Source organism: Enhydra lutris, unplaced genomic scaffold (assembly GCF_002288905.1).
Source record: "Enhydra lutris kenyoni isolate GAN:26980312 unplaced genomic scaffold, ASM228890v2 scaffoldscaffold25, whole genome shotgun sequence".
NCBI lineage: Eukaryota > Metazoa > Chordata > Mammalia > Carnivora > Mustelidae > Enhydra > Enhydra lutris.
In genome coordinates, this window is record NW_019154109.1 from 18,732,530 (window position 1) to 18,754,781 (window position 22,252).

The window sequence follows — 22,252 nt, forward strand, 5'->3', positions numbered from 1 at the left end:
CACTCCATGCGGGGTCCATACAGCCCCGTCCGCCCCGGTGCTCCCCGGGGCCACGGAAGCGAAAGGAAATGCGTTTTTTTGTCAAATGAGTTTTATAATACAGATGTAAATATCACGTAGGTCGGATATCTACAGTCTTGACAATATGTAGTCCAGGTATGGTAAGTGGAGAGTGACAAGATCTCCAAACAACCCGATCAATATTAAAGATCGCACAGTGGGATTAGGAGAAACACACCTCAGCAGAAAACCGACATTCCTGTCAATTATATTAATTATTTTTCAGATACATGACATGCTTTCATGACATTTTATTCTGAAAAGGCATTTAAATATTTGAGAGGAAAATGAATAAGGGATGGATAAAAGGGAGCGTCCTGAAAGGGCTGAACAGCTTTGAAATCAATCTTTAAAATAGTTTTTCGGAATTTCTCTCAATAGCCCCACACAATAACAATCTGGTAAAGATTATGGTATTGGTTTAAAGGGTAGATAAACCTAATTACAGCTATTGACGACGAATTACTGCTACCCCGATCTCCAGCACGAGATATTAGCCGGCATTTGAACGGTCAGCAGTAAACCACCAATGGACAGAGAAATTCCCTCCACCGATCCACAGAGACCTGTATAGATCACCCTGTCCCCGCTCAGCCCAGTATCTCTGAGGCACAGAGCTTTGGGCATCAGTGAAAGGGACAAGCATCCAAATGTACAACTTCAGGTTATCTTGGATGAATGTGACTTTACTTTCCACTCCCAGATACTGCAGGGTCAAAGGTAGAGCTGCCAATGAGAATTAAAGACACAGGCATCCCTTTAATTAGATAACAGTATTCAAAGTCGTGTAAATTCCCAAGAAGCCACTTTGCAAAGCCTGAGTTACAGTGTTGGGGGGGGCACAGAAGGTGGGCAGTGGGCTTTTTTTCAGCTATGCACCAGCAAAAGAGAAATTTTTTAAAGAACAAAATGGAATACATTGCAAGTAATTCAAAATGCCTCCAGACTTTACAGTTGTCCCTAGAGAAAAAACTCAAACAATTTCAAGTCTTCACAAACTGCATCCAAATCCTTTTTCTAACTTCATTAAGCTCCAGTGCTTAAAAATCGTTCATAGCAAGTACTTTAATTAGAGACGAGCCATTGCAGGGAGAGCTCGACAGGCTCTGAGTCTACCCAGCAACCAGACTGGCCAGGGGGAGAGTCTCTTACAGGGCAATGCAATGAAAGCGCAAACTGGGGAGCTGACACATTCCCTCCTTCCCCAAAGGGAAACTGGGGGCCTGGTGGAGGGAAGCAGTGCTCCAGAGACTGAAACATCATTCTGGCCTCTCCGGTACTCTGCCAGTTTACTATTATATATACAGAGAAAGAGGAGAAAATGTGTTAAAAGCAAGCTTATTTGAAGAGCAGCACAGGGCTAAGTCATCTGCCCTATGTACCCTGAATTTTCCTTGTTTGTTTCACCTGCTGTCTCTCTCCTCCCTCATTTTTCCTCTCTGCCTTCTCTGTCTCTCTGGACCAAACTTTCCAACCCCCACCCTTTGGGACTGAAACCACCGCCATGAGTCCCACAGGACAGGCACAACACCAGCAGAGGTGCACGCAGGTGCCACACAAAACTCCGAGATGCTGCATTTATTTCATGTTTGAAAGTCAATCTGGGTCTGGAAAGGGGGGTAGGGGAGAGGGGTAGGAGGGGAGAACTAAGGAGAACAATTCTCATGCTGGAGTAATGTATGCTTCCTCCTTCTCCGGCTGAAATAATGACTTGGAGGCAGAACTCAAGAAGACAAGTGAAGAATTCACAGGTTCCAAGTGGCTTGCCATTTTAAACTCAAAGTTGTTTAGAGATCTAAACACACAGAAACAAAACAACAACAACAACAAAAACCTAAAACAGAACAGTTTTTGTTGAAAGTTCTAGGTGGAGATAAAAGCCCTTTCTTCACCAATGACTCATACACTCTTAATCCTGAAAAGCCAGAACTGAATGAACCCAGGAGCATGTACAAAAGGAACCGAGAGGCCATAAATTTGACTTTGGAAGAAGTTAGCAATGATCTGGATGAGAAGTGATTCCAGGAACTCAAGGTCATTTGTTTCTGGTCCGTGACAGACTTTCCTGCTGTCCCCCCACAATCCACAGAGGGGTCTCTCTGATTCTGGCAGGTTCTGCTGACCCTGCCTGTCACCTTCAGATCTCCTGCACACAGGCAAGGGTCTGGGGCTGGAGTCACACAGAGCATTATTGGGGACCTCTGACCCAGGAAGTCATGAAGAGCAGCAGTGGGAAGACAACCCAGGCCTGCTGTGAACATACACTTGGTCATTTTGGAGGGAAAAAAATTCCGGGAAGATGACATTTGAGAACGAGCACAGCTGACCCAATTTTGGTTTAACTAGGAATTGTCCTGAGCACTTGGACAACAAAATAATAGGGAAGATGATGCTAATAATAAGAATAAATAATCGCTAACACTCACCAAGGGCTTACATTTGTCAGATACTGTGCTAAGTATTTTAAATACGTCATCTTATTTAATTCTCACAGCAAACTCTGCAGGGCAGTGATCACTCTTAACATCACTATTTGCAGATGGAGAAACTGAGGCCAGAGGCATTAAGAAACATGCTAGTAACTGACAACCGAACAGCCACTCCAGGTTGTCTATTAGCAAATCCCATACCTTCACAATGTGCTGTGTGGAATGAGGGATTAATAACACGATTCCATATGTACCAGTTTCATTTTGCAAATATGTTAAACCCATGCCTTCATAAAACACTCCACGACTTACTGGAATGTGGCAATGTGGGAAGAAACTAACAATTCCTAATTCTTCCCTCCACCCCCCTGAGCTCTCTGCTTTTTTAAAATAGCCAGCCATGAAGAAAAATGAAAGTTAAAAAAAAAAAAAAAGACTAAGATATAGGTGCCTTAGCACTTCACGTTGGGAGACTTTTTATCAATGATCTCTCTCACTCTGATGGAAAGGAGACAGTAGGAATGGCCTTGCTACTCACCCCTGCTTCCCCGGCCCATTAGCTGTTTTCCAATGTGCAAATGACTCTGGTCTCCCAGGACTGTTTAAGAGTTCAGCTGACTACAGCACCGTCTCCTTCTGGGTTTCAGTTAAAATCAATGCATTAACGGAGGATGCTAGTTAGACTCTGTAACTGCAAGTTAAGAAAGGTGAGGAAGAAAAGAACCGCTAGCTTTATAAGCTGGAGGACTTTCAAAGAGGCCAGTTCCCGAGTGGCATTAAAATAGAAGTATAATTACTTGTAAAGGCTGGGGGATTTTGTTCTTTTCTACCTTTACAAAACTTCTGATAGATTTTCTTTGCTGCAGCACATAACCAAAGAGCTAAAAATGTGTGAGATCACCAGGAGTTGCTCTAACATTTCCTAGGCGCACAACATTTGAATTGAATTTCTGTTCCTTCTCCTTTGTCACCATTAGTGAACCTTTATTTTTCCACCCGATCCTCTCCGGATCCTAATTAATGACTTCTGGGGAGACCCACAGACATATACGGAATTGTTGAGAAATACGTTTCTTCACAGACCACAAATTTGGACCTGTTGACTGCAGAGCATGAAATTTTTTGCTACAAATGGAAAATGAAATCATCAGACAATGACCTGGACTGCCTCTCGGGGACAGATGCGAAGCCCTGGCAATCTCTTCCTCTAACCAATAGCCCGCGATAGTCTACGTGGAACAGGTGCTATGCTGAAGCAGGAGCCACTCCAGCATTATTCAAAGCATTCCTAAGGACAGGTGTAAGATATCCTACATAGAAACTTCAAGAAATAATACTGTGCTCTGGCACAGAACAATATTTGCGGGAATCAGAAAATGGTTTTCTCTTGTTTTAGAGCATCTACAATAAGGAATGATTCCAGAATTTTAGCAGCTCAAACCAAAACCATTCTCTGAATTAAAGGTCTCCCTGTTCACAAAAGGAAGTGAGAACAGAGACACAGAGGCTTCCCTGTGAGAGAAATAATATTTCACCTCTTGACGGTGGTAAGATTAATTAAGAGGAGAACCAAAGGACTTCATTAGGAATATCAGTACCGGCTACGGGCTTCAGAGCCTAAAAAATCCAGATTGGATCCTGGCGGAACCATGTACTCCTTGTCTGATCTTATGCAAGTTATTTATACAAGTTCTTTCGAACAGGTCTTAGTTTTCTCATATATATACACCAATTTATCAAATATCTATGGGAAAGATAAATGAAAAATGTCCGTCCTTCCATCTTTCCTTCCTTCCTTCCTTTTCTTCTTTCTACTCACGATACACCAATTGCTATACTGTCAGGGTATGCAGTATAAATCTAATACACCACGACTTCTGAAATACAATTCTGTCATTGTCATATATATATAAAGGAAAATGTAGAAGAATTTATATACGATGATAGCCCATAAATCGATTCTAAAAGCATTATTTGTGACAAAATTGTTTCTGCACTCAAGTTTTAATAATGTAACTGAAAGCCTAGTAAAGTAGGTATAAAAAAAAGAAAAAAATATGTAGTTACACTTTAGTGAGCACCTACTATGTGACCATTATAATGTTAGGTGTTACGGAGGACTGAAATATAAATAATACAGCCATGTTCTCATGGTTCTCTATGAGACATGCTAAGTGACTAACAGAATACTAGAAATAAACACTAACAATATTTTCTGAGTGTTTGTTGCCTGCACCATGACAAGAGTATGACATCTATTACCTTGTGTAAACCTCAAAATAACCCTCTGATCCAGTTATGATTACAACCCCCATTTTATAGATAAGGTTTAAAAAGGGTAACGTAACTAACTTACTTGAGATATCACTGCTAGTAAGTAGTAAAGTTTGCACTGAACCCAAATTCTATTTCTCTACACTGTCCACTATGGTCCTCACCAGCGATATGGGGCTAGTTAATTTAAGTAAAATTTAACTAAAGTAAAAAAATTCAGTTCTTTCATTGCATTAGACCCATTTCAAGGGCTCTGTCAACACCCACAGACTCCATCTGATCTGAGAGACCAAGCTTCTTATCTTTACACTCTACATTCCTCTGTGGAAAACGCGATGTTAAAAATGCTAAGCTGTATGAAATAGAATATAAATGGTGGTGAAATTCAGAAAGGAGAGGAACCTATATGACTGCACGTAATCAGGCCCATGATGGATCATGAACCCCATGAGGGCAGAAACATGTCTGTCATGTTCACTTTTAATCCTTAGTACTTAATAAAGAAAACTATAGGGAGTCATGTCTCAAAAAGCATTTCTTGAATGAGTGGGATAAAAGATGGATGAATAAACATTTGGACATGGGCTGGACAACTGTGTATCATTTGGACCCATAAATAAGTAGAAAGCAGTTTCTAGAGAAATAACCTGACCCAGCTCTAGGTGTTACAAAGAACAGGGGCCGTTTCTCACCTAGCAGATGGAAATATTTACAGATTCGACCATAAAACAAGAATCCACTTTCCTTCCAAATATTTCCAAATTATGCATGAATTGGTAATACCCTAAGACTGGCTAAGGTCAGAGTAATTGCCATTTAATTGGCTTCAAATATACTAATGATTATGATAATGTTGATACTAAAGAGATTTAATAGACCTGGAGATAAATGTCCAGGAGAGGGGAGAAGTAAATCCATGGGAGGTGGGGGTTGGGAGGGGATAATTATGGAGGTCATCAGCTTGGGAATCACCGAATAGCAACTCACTGCAATTGTGAAGAAACTCTGATTTCAGAGGAAATTTTGAAATTAAAAAAAAAAAAAAAAAATTTAAGGGCGGAGGAGGAAGAGGAAGTTGGGTGGTCCAAAACTTTACATGTTAGGGAGAAGTTTAGTTGGGGAGAATTTAATGGACAGTCTAGGGAGAAGCCACTAAACAGTGTCTCAGGCGGCCTCAAAGGAAACACTTAAACAGCTAAGAAATAAGAGGTAGACCAGCAAAATGGACTTAGCCGCCTGTGGGGGTAACATGCTGGCTGGAGCTCCAAAACAGAACCAGAAATCAGTATAGATCTAAGTCAAAATACATGCTAAGTTAAACTAGGTAATGTAAATCATCTCATTTTTTAAAATTTTATGTATTTATTTGAGACCAAGAGAGAAAAAGAGAGAGAAAGAGAGCAGGGGGAGAGGGTTAGGGAGAGGGAGAAGCAAACCCCCCACCGAGCAGGGAGCCTGACTTGGGGCTCGATCCCAGGACGGCGGGATCATGACCTGAGCCAAAGACAGACACTTAACTGATGCCCAAGTCACCCAGGAGCCCCTAAATGATCTCATTTTTCATATATTCTGCTCCTTAAATTCTCCACATCCCCAGTGTAGCTAAAAAGTCTAGGAAAATAGTCTAGGTATCTTAAAATTATGATTATGCAGGCTATGGAGCACCTGGGTGGCTCAGTTGGTTAAGCATCAGCTCTTGATTTCAGATCAGGTCATGATCTCAGGGTGGTGAGACAGATCCCCACATCAGGCTCTGCGCTGAGCATAGGATCTGCCTGAGAGTCTCTCTTGCCCTCTCCCTCTCCCCACCCCGCCTCATGTGCATGCATGCGCGCATGCTCTCTTTCTAAAAAAAGAAAAGAAAATTATGATTATACAGCTTATGTAGAAAAGACTTGATAGCTGAACATGTAAGCATTGAGAAAAGTAGGAACTGATTATGATCCCAGATACACATAATCCTGGGAAAAATAGGTTAACCGAAAGGCAACTGCTAAGAAACCCTTCCTCTGGTTTTGCCATAGGTCCCACCTTTTCACCACCGTCACCCATAAAGGGAGCAGCTGTTACAATTGGGATTTTAAAATAGTCAAAATCCCAATACTCCTGTCAAAGGTCTCCATCACACTTCCTCCCTCCCAAATCAGTTCCATGTTAATCTCCTTCAACGGCATGATTCCTATTCACGTCCACTTCAAAAAGCCAAAGCCAGGTAAAAATACATTTATGATGCATCTAATCAGCTGAAGCCCATCGCACCTGAGGACCAGTCATCACACCTGGGCCGTCCAGTCTACCTGGGTGAGGCGGAGAGGGAGCGACGGCTCCCTGATATTTGTTCTAGTAGCCATAAAGCGACACTGGCTCTCAAATAGCACAATCTGCCATTCACTAAGGTCTGGTTTGCCAGGAAACCCAAGGATGGACTCCCCACCAGTACCATCAGGCTCAGGGAATTTGGCTAGCGCCGGGCGCCTCAGACTTCTGCCAGCTAATTGGCTTTGGGGAAGCCGCTGACCTACTCTCCACTGAGTGGCTTTTGTGAACCTGGAACCCAGCCTGCCTCTCATCATTGATCAACCTTGGCCAAGCCAGCTGGCTTGTTCCTTTGCAGACAGCTTGCCTTAGGGAAGCTGGTTGGTGGCTCTACAGCTGACTAAGGAAGGGAGAGGCAAAACTCCAGAACAATCTCTCAGGAAATGACCGGCACTCATTTTCATTTGAGGGAGACTTAGGAATGAACAAAATCATGCAGGATACCCGACAGGATACAGACAGAGTTGCACTCTGCACGGCCTTAACGAGAAAGGGAGCTAAACAGTCAGCAATGGCGCCCGAATGAAATGGGCATTATTCAAACGTTTGTCAGAATGCCTTCACATTAAATTCAAGCACGATGCCGTGAACGTCCATGCCACGTTGAGAGATGTGCGCACTGGTGGAAAGAAACAAAAATCTGTTGTCTGGAGGCCGGTGGGAGGAAATTCCACACCAGAGTCCTGTCTGGCAAGGGCCTCCCCTCCCCCTTCCCTCACCGCACACGGTACTGTCGCTACACTTTCCATGTGTAAGCAAATGTGGAAACAGGCTTACCCCCCCTGGGGTGAAACCCACTGGGAACTTTTTATAATCCAAAAGGAATTAAAAAAAAAAAATTGGTGGCATCTTAGATAAATGCCGGCTTCCTATTTCAAGTTCACAAATGGAAATGACAAATGGGGACAATCAAATAAATGATTAACTTTTAATAGTATTTCAATTAAAGCAGGAGGAAGGGAGTCAAAAAGAACCTTTTCTTCCCATTTCAATCTTTCTGTCCTCTCTAACCCAAATGCAGCAAGGATAGATTTACTCCTTTCAAATGATCCTTGGTGCTGTGTCCACAAGAGAGAACCTACGTCATTTCTAATGTAATTGTTATATTTCAAAAATAAATAAAAACAGTTTTCGAGAACCAGCATGCACAGGGAGTATGTGCCACCCTAAGATCTGCATAGAGTATATACAGAATCATGGATACATTTTTAAAACTTCGGTACTCCAAATTTCCCCATGAATCAGAGATAAGATCGGAATACTCCAGTGGTCCACTATGGCCATATCCTCCAAACAACTGAGGCAGACTGTACTCAACGTTAGTAAATCAAACTCACTCCTTTCTACAAAAGCAAAGCTTAACAAGGAATTTGGTTCTGAAGTTCAAAAAATTGGAGCCAGAAAGTAAACCAATGCCAAAATGTTCCTTATGCTCTAACTTGGATTTATGTAAGATGTCATACGCTGTTTGACAAAAACACAGACCCCTGAAATAGGGTTCCCAGGCACCGAACAGCGTGAGTGTTGCCGATGTTTATTCCTACAGTTTATAACTGGCAAGTTATTCCAAAGCTTATGTTGGATCTTAAGAATCTCAGAATGGGAAGTGACCAGAAAAGATACCCTGGCCTAAAGCCCACGTGGAACTTGACCCTGTTCTCTACATCTCTCACAACGATGGGGAAGTCACCGCCTTCAAACACAGTTCATTCTATTTCTGGACATTCAATGAAGAACTCAAATCAATGAAATGAGTCTGACTTTTTTTTTTTTAAATGGTTGACTTAAACATTCTTTTAAGAGCTCAGTATCTCCTGAATAGCCATAGCCTCTGAGAATCCCAAGCTAACCGTACACTTGAATAGCACTACGGTTCGCAAAGACGAACTATATTAAACAAATACAGAGCATAGGCAATAGAGCTAGAACGCCTGCCATAAAATCCAGTCTCTTATCGTGCTTTGTGAGAACTCTGGCAAATAACATTATCACTCCAAGCTCTCATTCCTCTGTGAAATGGGGAAATATCCACCTTTGGGGATCATTGTAAGGAAGAACAAAAAAAAGAAAAAAAAATCTAACTAAAGCACATAGCACATAACTTAATGCATTTTAGGCTCCTAGGAATATATGTTATTACCCCCTTACTCGCAAAAGTTTCCCTATTCATTTTGAGACAGACGGTTCAAGTTTCCTATCAACAAAGCATGTCCAAAAAAAAAAAAAAAAAAAAAATCACAATCTGGTAATGCAGTATCTGTCCGTGAAATAACTTTTTGTGGGACTTAACTATATTCCCAAATGGCTTCATGTCAGGACAAAGCTCAGAAAGAAGGTGCTCTTTGCTATTGCTTATATTATAACTTGGGAGTCTTGTTCAATACTCTGCATTAATGAGGGAGCTTCTTAGGATAATATTACAACAGAGAGTGCAAGAAATACCAGTGAGGTCAATGCAGTTCTATTAACTGTCATCTAACACAGAAATATTTTCCTTGAATACCATTAAAGCTTTCTCCTTTTCTTTGTTCTGCTTTTTGAAGGCAGTAGGAACCCAAATTTCCCTACCAATAATTTCTGTTTTCAACTTGGCAGCATAATGATACTAGACTTGAGGGGAAAAAAAAAAAAAAATCACCTTGGCAATGTCTTCTTCAGAGGGTTTTTACAAAAGATACTTTGTTAGGATAAATTGCGCCAAGCAGGTTCTTTAAGTAAGCAAAAACAAATCAGCTTGTTACCAAATGACCTGAGTAGCTTTCTATTTTTTAAAGAGAACCTACCTGGAAAATGTTACACCCTTTAAATGGTCATTTTGTTAAAATGGAAGCTATGAAACAGAAGGGTAATTAGACAAGTAAGTTGCTCTTTGCTCTCCTGCTGATAGGGTAAACCCAGAAGACTCTCAGAGTTCCCACTGCCATATATAAATCAAGACACAAGCTGTGGTTGTAGGAAAACAGTTCTGGGATAATTTTTCATTAGATCCTGGGGGCTCAAGACAACTGACTGAAGAGATGTAATGGCGGCTCAATGAATAAATGTATGATCCATGTTCTGTCTCATATACCTGCACGGATGTGCACGCGTACACACGCACACACTCACGACACATACGCCTTCTCAAAGCTTAAAAGCCTGGACTGTGATGAGATCGCTCAGAAGAAATAGGGCCCTGGACAAAGAATTTTCTAAGGTGGGCGAAAAGAGGCTAGTGCCATCTCTCTACTGCTACCATTTCCTCCACCCAAAGATTTCCTAAATGTTAGGCCAGCCCTATTAGTTCATGAGTCAGAGTGAAATATGAGGCTTTTCGGCTCGAAAGCGACTGGCAGTGACTTGGCAAGCCCAGACTGAAGCAGGGCATAGATGAGGGAACCTTCTTAAGATACTGGAGATCCACCGACCCAGGAATGGAAATAAAAGAGAATTCTAGGGACACCTGGGTGGCTCAGTCAGTTAAGCATCTGCCTTTGGATCAGGTCATGATCTCGGTGTCCTGGGATCGAGTCCCATATCCAGAGCAGGGATCCTGCTTCTCCCTCTGCCTGCCGCCCTCCCCCCACCCCACTTCTTGTGCATTCTCTCTCTCTCTCTTTCTCTGGCAAATAAATAAATAAAATATATATTTTTTTAAAAAAATAATTCTAGATCCCCAGACTTTTTGAGGTTAACTTCTTTCCCTGGGGACCTGGTATCCAGCGACCGACACTAACTCAGTCCAACAAAACAAATGGACCTAAATGTACTGTTCCACGCTGGGTCTCACACTGTGCCCTTCGGACCTCCAAAACTTCTGGCACGTGACGCCTCCTCCAGCTCACACTCGGCCCGATACTGTGGCTGCTCAGCGATTCTGTAAGCACCTTTTCTGGACCCATCCCCCCCACCGTCTGTATCTTCGGTGGCCTCATCCGACCCTAAGTGAGAAAAGCTTGGTTTCCTGAGATCAGAATCCTATGGAAAAGGCCCCTCTTGATGAATGTCACTTATAACTCAGGCCCAAACCCCTTTTTTAAACCCACAAGCTCTGCTGCTTCCTGCGAGCACCAGGACACTTTCCCATTTCTTCTCCCCCCACATGAATGTCTCAGGCACTATCAGCCTAAGGTGCTGAGACTGGGGCCAATCCTCCTGAGGTTGGTGAGCGAGAAGCCCCTTGTTTGGCCACGATTGCAGCGAAGCTTGATAGAGACCCAGAGCCTGAAAGGTGACCTACCTGACTTCTAATCCCATTCCCACTCTGGCCACAGTGGGTCACTGTGTAAGTCACTGAAACCCTCTGAGCCTTGGATTCCTCATCTGATTGACGAGACTTCACACCCGGGGTCCCCCACTTTTATCTACCGAGTGAGGCTTTCAAGGTGATAACGGAACCCTAATATGCTGTGCCCTTTCCACACTGAATGGTGACTTATCCTAAATGCTGATTCCCATCCTTGGCTCTGCCTTTATCCTAAAGAGGAAGACCCATGATCCTAAGGCAGCGTTTAAACTGCCTACCCGGAATCTTCATGCTAGTCGTTTTGGGACTTTAAAAAGTAGGGGTGGGGCACCTGGGTGGCTCAGTGGCTTAAGCCTCTGCCTTCGGCTCAGGTCATGATCTCGGAGTCCTGGGATCGAGTCCCACATCGGGCTCTCTGCTCGGCCTGCCTCTCTGCCTATTTGTGATCTCTCTCTCTCTCTCTGTCAAATAAATAAAATCTTAAAAAAAAAAAGAAAGTAGGGGGAAATATGAAATACCTCCCTAACAGAAACTTACTCTAAAAATGTCAAATCAAATATGAAAAGCAAACGTGCTTATCAACAAAACATACAACTATGTCACTGGTTTTGTTCGTTTTAATGACTCCCTTCTCCCCCAGAGGAAATATTTAGAAGGCATCTAAAGGATATAAAGTTGCTCTTCTCCTCTCCTATTTATGTCAATATTTTTATTTTAAAAATGTATCAACAGGGGCACCTGGGTGGCTCAGTGGGTTAAAGCCTCTGCCTTCGGCTCAGGTCATGATCCCAGGGTCCTGGGATCGAGCCCCGCATCGGGCTCTCTGCCCCGTGAAGAGCCTGCTTCCTCCTCTCTCTCTGCCTGCCTTTCTGCCTACTTGTGATCTCTCTCTGTCAAATAATAAATAAAATGTTTTAAAAAAATGTATCAACAAAACTTCCAATAAATCTGACCGGTAGCAATACAGCAATCCGCGGTGAGATTTCAGAAGCTCACAGAGATGAAACTCACCGACTGCACTTCAATATATTGGCAAGGGTTGGTAGGGACTGTGAGGTAACACAGAGAAAAAGTTTTTCAAACACTGGCAAAAGTGCAAGACTTCATTTCCCAAGTATTTAAATATCTATCGACTGCTCCACTGTTCCTACAACTCTCACTGCTATTAACTGTGGCAAAAATATCATACTTTCTCCTTTTCCAGAAAGACAAAAAGCAACCAAAGAATTAACCTGTTAAGACAAAATTTACCAAAGAGCACAACGTACTAGCCAAGTCTACAAATCACGGTTCCTAGGGTTTGACTTGCCTCACAGACATCGTCAACACCATCATCATAATTACAAGTATCTTCATGTCTATATTGGTATAATGTTTCTACAGACTTTCTAACATTTTCTAAATAAAACTTCCATCAGAATAGAAGGGATGAGAAAGAACGTGGTCTAAATGTTCCCTTGCCCATGGGGAAATGAAGACAGAAATCAATGGATTTACCCCAAATCACAACATTAGGTAACAGGAAAAGTCGAAATCAAAAGCTAAAGCATGGTATTTTCCCAGACACAGGGGAGAAGCTCAGTTAATACTTATGGAGAGGTACTAAAACTCATGTGATACTCTAGTTTTTTCCCATGATGCTCTGCTATCAAAATTTCCTTGGTAAAATTTAATGTGCCTATGAGACTAGTTGAGTTCTTATACTTCTCCATGCGCATTTTAAAATGTGTGTGGTTTGTCTGTTTTCTCTGAATGACAAAGGAACGAGGCTTCCTTTCTACTGCTCAACCAGTAATCAAAGGCACTCCTCACCTACTTTGTTGTTAAAAACTGCTGCTTGAAGTCCCCTTTTCCTTTTTTATACTGTTGTCTTTCTTGATTTGACCTAAGGGTAGATATTAAAAACTCAGTGGGTTAGGCCTCTGACTCCAGATCTCAGCTCAGGTCTCAATCTGACAGTCATGAGTTCAAGCCCCACATTGGGATCCACGACAGGCATGGAAACTACTTAAAAACAAACAAACAAAACCCAAAAAACTAAATTTCCTCACGAAATTGTGGAACAAATTTTCACCTATTGATGTGTTTCTATAAAAAATTTGGAAAGGACCCCCAAGGTCCTTGATGTTGCCAAAAAATAACAAAATTTATATGAATTTATATTAGAGCAACAGGTGAATATCATATACCCAGATTCCAGCTCTGAGCGTCCCCCACTAACCATGTGCCAGACCCTGTGCCTCTATTACCTCTCTCAGTTTTTCAAAAACCTCACAAGGTAAGTTCTATCTTTAGTCCTGTGTTCACAAATAAACAGGCTCAAATAAAAAGGGTCTTAGAGGTTATGGAAATTGTGCAGGTCCAGGAAGTGGGAGAGTCAGGGTTAGACTCTCGGTCCCCCTGACCCCACAGCTTGACCCTTACTGTCTCTAGCAACAAGTAATGTTCATTCAGTCCTCATCCCATACCACATGCGTGCTGGACACGTCCAATGCAGTTTCTTACTAATCATTCACATTTCATTTGCAAATGCTACTGTTGCTACCATCACTTTACAGATGATGAAAGGGAAGATCAGAAAGGTTTAAGTAACCTTTTAAAAAAAAATAGGCATAGTGGGACACCTGGGTGGCTCAGTCAGTTAAGCACCTGCCTTTGGCTCAGATCATGATCCCAGGGTCCTGGCAGTGAGCAGCCCTGCGTTGGGCTCTAGGTTCTGCAGGGAGTCTGCTTCTCCTTCTCCCTCTGCCTACCACTCCCCCTGTTTGTGCTCGCTCTCTCTGTCAAATAAATAAATAAAATCTCTCTCTTAAAAAATAGGCCAAGTGAAAAGCATCTCTTTGGCATGAAATAACTGTACTGGCCCTCCATGCTTCCTTGATTCTGCTATACTTTGGCGGACGGGCTGGCCTGGCTGGGGAACAGAACGCTGTGCATACATGTGGGTACCTTGCTCTCGTCTACAAGAGTCAAAGAAAAATTCTTGAGTTGCCAAGGTGAAACCCATCATACCAGTAAAGAGCAAAAAGCCCTTCAATCCTTCAATCAGTGAATTCTATACCTAAATAAAATAATTATTGCTTTCATAAAATGTCTCTCTTTGCCACTGACAGAGTGTAAAACCAAACCAGTATGTCCCGCAATAGCTTTTAAATAACCAAGGAGAGAGATCAAAATAAAAATAAATCTTGACCAGATTTATAGGTGCACCTTGATTAGTTCTTGTTTATTTCCTTCAAATAAGCAATATGAAAAGGGAATGTTGAGACCAGATATCTTGTAATAGATGGGGTTTCGCTGACATACAGTATGGCATAATGCCGAAAAACTAATGCTGGCCCATCATTCGTGAGGCTTACCAGCAAAGCAGAGCCCAGAAACAGAAAAGGGGATTTTTTTCAGGATGTGGAATGGTGTGACCACTTGGATTTGAATGAACTATCATTTTTTTTTTTAACTGTGCTTCTTGAAGTTTTTGTTTGTTTGTTTTTGTTTTTAAATGTTGCAGCACTCTGTCATTTTCTCCACACAACTAATCATTCATTTCTAATGGTAACGATTTTTTGACCTAAAAGTTCTAGAGACATGGGGCGCTTGGGTGGCTCAGTGGGTTAAAGCCTCTGCCTTCGGCTCAGGTCATGATCCCAGGGTCCTGGGATCGGCCCCTAATCGGGATCCCTGCTCAGCAGGGAGCCTGCTTCCTCCTCTCTCTCTGCCTGCCTCTCTGCCTACTTGTGACCTCTGTCTGTCAAATAAATAAATAAATAAATAAATAAATAAATAAAATCTTTGGGAAAAAAAAATCTCTCCACAAACATATTAAAAAAAAAAAATTCTAGAGACACCTGGGTGGCTCAGTCGGTTAGGCATCTGTCTTCTGCCCAGGTCACGATCCCAGGGTCCTAGGATTGAGCCCCACATCAGGCTCCAGAAGATTGCTTCTCCCTCTGCCTGCAGCTCTCCCTACTTGTGCTCTCTCTCTCTGACAAATAAATAAATAGTCTTTTGAAAAAAAATTCTAATGTTAAAATCCAATGTAGTTCATTCAGACATAATTCCGGCACGGGCTAACGAGAAGGCATAGCCTGTAAGAATTTAACGATGCACAATGTGATGCAACCGGACTCATCTGTCCACTAAGCCATCACTTCCCTTTGGCACCCTACATCATTAGTAGAAACATCAGTCAATAAAACCAGGGATTATTGTTTTTAAAAGAGTAAAGTCTCCTTTTTCTATAAACCACCTTTTTCATGAAAACTTCTTTATTTCCCTCAGGCAGCCCTTGATAGAAGATGTATTTGGCTAGTTGAATAAAAATACCTGTTAAAGGAAAGAAGGTTCCCATCAAAGCTGTTGAAATCTGATTTCATTTCAGATTCTATAACTAATGTTGTTTTTTGTTTAAATAGATTTTGTCTGTCAATTTCCAGGCCTGCTGTGCCATCAGCCTGCATGGACTGCTGTGGTCAACATGGGGGTTGTAGCAGCAAATTTTATTATGGACTGGTAATTGAATTGAACAGGTTTACATTTGAATAGATTTACTACATCATGATCCCTGACATACCGCACGGGACCGAAATCCCTCTCCATCCATAAAGATACATTTAAGACAGTATCATTCTCTCCAGGCTGAGGAGGCCAGTCTTGAGCCAAGGAGATGGCCAAACATAATTGTGTATTTATATGCAGGGTGCAGTGCAATATTTCACTACATTTTTAAGTACAAAAGAAAAGGAATATTCCATATTTACTCATAGCCATCCTTTTGCAGGGAGGGACTTAGAGAACTGGCATTTTCCCATCAAAGTGGGCATAAGGAAGTAAAGGAAAATAAATTATTATTTGAGTATATCAGCAACAGCAGCAATTCCCTTGAAAACAGACCCTCTAAAGGCTTGATAACAGCAACTGAAGAGGTGTGAATTACAGATAAGCACCGGCCCATTTCTTTCACCAATATTGTTTAATTAAACACAGTTCACACCTCCTGGGTCACTCTGACCACCTTCCAGAGTGCTCCTGCTTAAAAACCACAATGAGGGAAATTATTTAGGGGGAAATTATTTAAGGGACACTTTATTTCTGTTTTCACTTCATCCATAAATCTGGGAGTGCAAAGAGGTGAAAAAAAAAAAACGTAGTAGTAAAATTAAACTAGTCAATAAATTCTATCAACCTGTAAATGGAAACACATCTCCATGTACTTTAGTTTTTGGAAATAAAATCCACATCTAGGACACATCAATCCAAAGTGCTAATTGATATATTACTTTTATAACACTTTAAAAAATGGATTTGTTCTTTGAACATTATTCCTCAATTCCCAACTTCTAATTAACGTTTTCTGAATGAGCTTTAAGTTCAGTGTGAGTCTCTACACCTCAACTAAGTGGCAATATAACGACCGGAAATGGACCATCAGTTACTTATCACGTTACTGTGAACGAGGTTTTGTTTGTTATCTGCAACAGGATTTAAGGCAATTACCAAGATAAAGTTTCAACCTCAAAAGGAGTAAGCTGTCACCACCATTCTAACTCAAAGGAAAATTCCTCCTCTTGTGGGTTGGGTCATTATGGTTGGGTTTTTATACATATTTCTTCCTTTATCAAAACTCTCCCACTGGCTCTTCCATGTCAGTTTTCTCTAGCAAGAACAACCATATTTGACTTTCTCACTGCCCCACTGCTGGAGCCTAGAATCGTGCCTGGCACACAGGAGAAACTTAATAAATATTTAGCAAGTGGATTATAAATGTAAAATATATCAACTATGAAAAATCCTAATGGTGCCAAAGGCTGTGCAGAGGAAAGGGCATTGTATTCATATGCCCCCTCCTCGTTGCACTCATAGTGTCACACTGTTCTCAATCCTCATTTATCCCACTTCCACTTCTCCATGTACAGTCCATCACGAAGCACATCTCCCTCGTACCATTCTTTTTCCTTTTTCTCTCTACAGATATTTTAATATGAATTATTAAAATAGACATGTTTATACATTTTTAATACAAATACATACTCTTATATAAAAATAAACTCATATATACATTGAATCATATGACTAGTGAACTTGTACTTTATTTTTTTATTTTATTTATTTATTCGACAAACAGAGATCACAAGTAGGCAGAGAGGCAGGTAGAGAGAGGAGGAAGCCGGCTCCCTGCTGAGCAGAGAGCCCGATGTGGGGCTCGATCCCAGAACCCTGGGATCATGATCTGAGCTGAAGGCAGAGGCTTTAACCCACTGAGCCACCCAGGTGCCCCTTTATTTTTTTATTATTATTTTTTTACTTGACAATATATCTTGTGTGATGTTTTTATAAGGCCTTAATTATAAAGTCATACACTCTTTGTTTATAGCTCCCCCCCACCCCACTCCAGGGGAAGAGGAGAGTCAAAGATGATAAGAGTTTGAGAGGGTCTTCTTTGTTCCTCATCAAATGAGGGCTTAGTTCTTAGAGGTCTAGTAAAGGGTGGAGAAATGGGGCATGAATTCCATATCCCCAAACATAAGTGATCCACTCACCTTTTTTGCATTAAGAACAAACCAGGAAAAATTATGAGATCTAAGAATGCCAACTCCTGGTTTGCTGAAGCTTTGGTTTGTTCTTAGGGAATAAACACTTGGATCTATTTGCATTTAGAAGTTAAAAAATAAGGGATCTCCAGTAAGACTCAATATATAAACTAATAGGGCCAACCCCATGAACAAAGTGTATGTTATGACTCAACAGAAGCAATACATTTAAATGTAATTTGCCTAATTTTCTTTCAAACTTTTGTCACTTCATAAAATTATCATATTTATATTAAACTCTGGCAAATTTTCTGAAGAGAAAGAGATAGTAAAATCTAAAACCATAAAAAAAGAAACACGCATCTACAAAAACATATAGACAGGGATGCATTTAAAAACAAAAACAAAAAACCTACCCAGGCTTTCCAAAGAAAAGAATAACTTCTTCCTAGCTCCAAGCTAAAATGTTAGTTTCGTTGGACATGCTGACATATACAAATATTTCAGGACCTTGGATATGGGTGGAAGAAGTCAGTGAATTCTAGAATCTGACCCTCTGCTCGGTTCTTGGCTCTACCACTTGTGAGCTGTGTGAGCTCAGGCCATAACTGAATCCTTGGTCACTGTTATTATTCTGTGTTTGTTGGTGTTCCCCCTGAGTGAAAGCAACAATTTTAGTATCATTATTACAAGCTTTTTAGAAAAGAACCTAAGTCCAAAGGATAAGATTGGAAAAAAATAAAGAGTGTGTTAAACCTAATATTATTATTTTTTTTAAAGTGGTGACAATATGAAATGATGGGTCTGTTAATTAGCTCGACTGTGGCAATTATCTTACAATACATATGTATATCAAAACTTCAAGTCATACACCTTAAATATACACAATTCTTATTTGTCAATTACATCTTAGCAATGGTGGAGGGGAAAATCTCCCTGCAAACTTAGAAATGAGAAGAAACACAAAAAGACAAGGACTAGCCTTTTGGTGTCCTTTGTCCTTTGCCTTCTGCAACTCATAAAGATGAAAAGAGTCAGAATTACCAAGCATACCTGGTGGGTTTAGCTGCACATCAGGTGTTTCCTACCTTGTCCCTTCCTGTTGATATCATGCAGTTAGCCAGGACATATCAGAAAACTCAGGCGTAAAGATGTATTCTGCCATCGGATTCGGAGTGCTTACTGTGACCCCATCTTTTCCTGGTTTTCTCTAGTGTCTCCGTAATTCCCTGCACGCGCCCTTCCCCCATCCCCAAGCGAAAGCACAGGCCCCCCACAACACGCCTTACCTTCTTTCAGCATGCCCACTTTCAAACACTTCATGAAGCGGCAAGCCTGGCAGGATTTACGTCTGCGCTTAGTGATTTCACATTCATTCGTGGCAGGGCAGCTGTATTCTATATTACCTAAAACACAGGGTTGGAAGAAAAGCAGTTAGATTCGCAAGACCCAGGAAACGTGAGCACCCCAAAGGCAATGCCTACTCCGCTACGTCTGCCTCCCTTCTCAAAAGCACAAGTCACATGAGACTCGTTAGGATGTCACAAACGTCATGAAGCGGGACATTCTGTGGCAACCGTGTAAGACACACCGAATAGGGGCACCTGGATGGCTCAGCCAGTGAAGGGTCTGACTCTTGACTTTGGTTCAAATCATGATCTTAGACTTGAGATCGAGCCCCATGCTTCAGACTCCCTCTCCCTCTGCCCCTCTCCACCCACCCTGCCACTTTCTCTCCCTCTCTCGGAGGAAAAAAAAAAAAAAAAGAAGCACGGAATATTTAGAAGATACGTGGTAAAGGATCTCAAAAGACCAAGTTTAAAGTTAGCCTTTAAAACATTATGCTTAGTCTACCCATGCAAAATAACAATCTTCCAGAATTTTAGAATCCCAAAGAAATTTCAAAGCAAATTACTTCCATAAAAGCATGAATATCAAAATCATATTCTTGTATCATCAGTCCTGGATTTCTATTGGTTACTAATATTCCAATGTATCAGGCTTATTGTCCTTGTGACACTAAACAGCATGAACCCCGCTGTGAAAAATGATCAGCAGGCTAATCTGAGCCTGACAGTAAACTCCTAGAGGACAGGGACGGAAATGACATGGTTCTCGTGACCACGCTTACCCAGGCCTTACAACACAGTTCTCTGCTGAGTAAACGTTTATTGAGGACGAGGAGGACAACGACGATGCTGGTCGTCATCAGCATGTTTGTTACATTCGCATAATGAATTCCAAACACTCAAGCTCCAAGGAAGTATTATAAACAAAAAGAAACTGCTACGAAACGATATTTTTAATGTCAGAGTTGACATTACTTACGGTCCTACTTACACATTTGAAGCGATACATATGTAGCCAGAAGAAGATCCAAACTTTAACTTGAAATTCTTTCTCAATTAATGCTAATGACAGCGTGTGGGATGTGCTCTAGGGCTGCCTACAGCTTTGTAAAGAAGCTGCCTTTAAAATAAAGCCTCTCTCCCCTATCAGCTCTGTCACACAGTGCTTGAAGGTCTTTCCTTACTTCCTAACCCTTTCCCCTTGTGATTAAGTGCATTAGTATCTTAATGAAAATGCATTCTGTTTATTGCCCTCTTGGGAAGGGGGAGGTCATCACACCAAATGCATAAATTGTCATCAGAGACGGTCCGAGCATAATTGCAATTTTGCTACTCCATGTTTGCAATACTCAGGGTCCGTCTAAGTCCCCTGAAACATGCACAGATTCTAGTAATTAGCATAGAGTCTGCCTGGGACCACAGCATTGATGAAATATTTCAGAGTTAATCACACTTTGTAAACACTGATTTATATTGACTACCTTTCTCCAGACTGATGTCTCCTCATTAAATATCACATTAGTGGATTGCAGGATTGTACCAAGACTCAACTACTCAGCAACTGCTAATCCAACAGGAAGTAATACCTAACCACTTATAACTACTGCAAACTGGCTAAGTATGCATGACTGAAATATCCATTTTTTTTAAAACTGTTTATTATAACTTGAGATAAGCCTATCAAAATTATTTGGCTCAGGGCATGTATAATAATAAAAGCAACTATTTTTTAACGTAAGAGGTTAAATAATAAGATAATTATTAATTGCATCAACAGAGGCACACACCATCACCTTCTTCAGAGATGTTACTAATACCCAGAATATTAAGGATAAGTCAAAGGGAAGCAGCCTGGCTGGGTCATGGCTGAGAATAAAAGGATTTAGAGTCTGAACTTTAGATGAACCATTTTTCACTGCTGAGTTTCTTTAACCATCACTGAAAATGTATTTCCCATCCAGGGAGTGTTGCTAGTAATTTCCTAGGGGTTAATTAGTATTCTACTACCAGAATTTTCCACTCCACTTACCTCTTCCTATTCTTATTTAAAAAGAAACTCAGTCTTTGCTTTCTTAGTAAGAGATGAACAATAACTAGTTAGGGGGAAAAAATGGCTTCCAAATAGCATTTCTTGCCCCTTTTTGCCTGGAAAGTCAGTATGAAGTCCTCACTTTGCTTACTTTCCAGTACTAAAGCATGACCCACATTTTTCACCCAACGTTGGAAACTTCTACCAGGGTGACCCACTATCTCCCTCCCACCCCACAAAAAAATCAGTTTTCATTTCAGACTGGTTCCTCTTCCTCTGAAAATTCTATGCTCAGCCTCCATGAGAACACACTTCAGACAGGAACCTCGAGCAGGCCTGTGTTAAGCTCACACCCGGACTAAAGCCGTTATCTCCTAACTGGGCTTTGTGCCTCCATTCCATACCCCTGGAATCCTGACTGCTGACCTCTTCTGAGGACAGCTTAATTTAAAAAACAAACAAACAAAAAACAAAAACAAAACAAACCAAAAAACCTTAATTAAAAAAATCACTACTTCTATGGTCTGCTGAATTAAATACAGACTATTAGATTAGCAAACAAAATGGCCCCTCCAGTATGACACCCATCTACTTATCTAGCAATATTACAATTATCACCTTATATGAACTTTCTCATGCAGCCAGTCAATTTATTCATTTTTTGCTGTGTCCTTCAGACTTCCCTCTGGAGAATGATCTATCTTTACCCCTCTTTTCTTCTTAAAATTACTTCCAAGGCTCACTGTTCAACTCAAATTCCATTCAAATCTTTCATGAAAACCTCTCAGACCATCATAGCAGAAAATGAGTTCTTGGTTCTCGTATCTTTTCGTGTACTCTCATCACATACAGACACGCTGGATTTTGTCATACCTTTTTTGCATGCATATTACCCATTAGATGGTAAGATCCTGGAGGCAAGGACCATTTCTTATACAGTAGAAAAATCTTCCTCCAAAAAGTAGTAAATAAGCAAAATAGTATGCTTCAAAAAAACTTATATTTCCTTGATATCTCAAGGTCATTGCTATGAACACCAATTA

The 22,252-nt window shown here is 41.1% G+C and overlaps 1 protein-coding gene across 3 annotated transcripts in view; it reads right to left on the reverse strand.

The window, feature by feature from the left end:
• The window catches only part of LOC111151066 (estrogen related receptor gamma), a 229,146-nt gene that overhangs the window by 140,364 nt on the left and 66,530 nt on the right, over positions 1–22,252 (reverse strand). For 2 of the 3 annotated variants that reach the window (XM_022508802.1, XM_022508801.1), the window contains exon 3: positions 19,121–19,237. The exons of the other annotated variant lie outside the window; for it this stretch is intronic. In XM_022508802.1, coding sequence (XP_022364510.1) covers positions 19,121–19,237 — 117 coding nt within the window. The remainder of the gene's footprint in view (positions 1–19,120; positions 19,238–22,252) is intronic. 3 annotated transcript variants of the gene reach the window in all.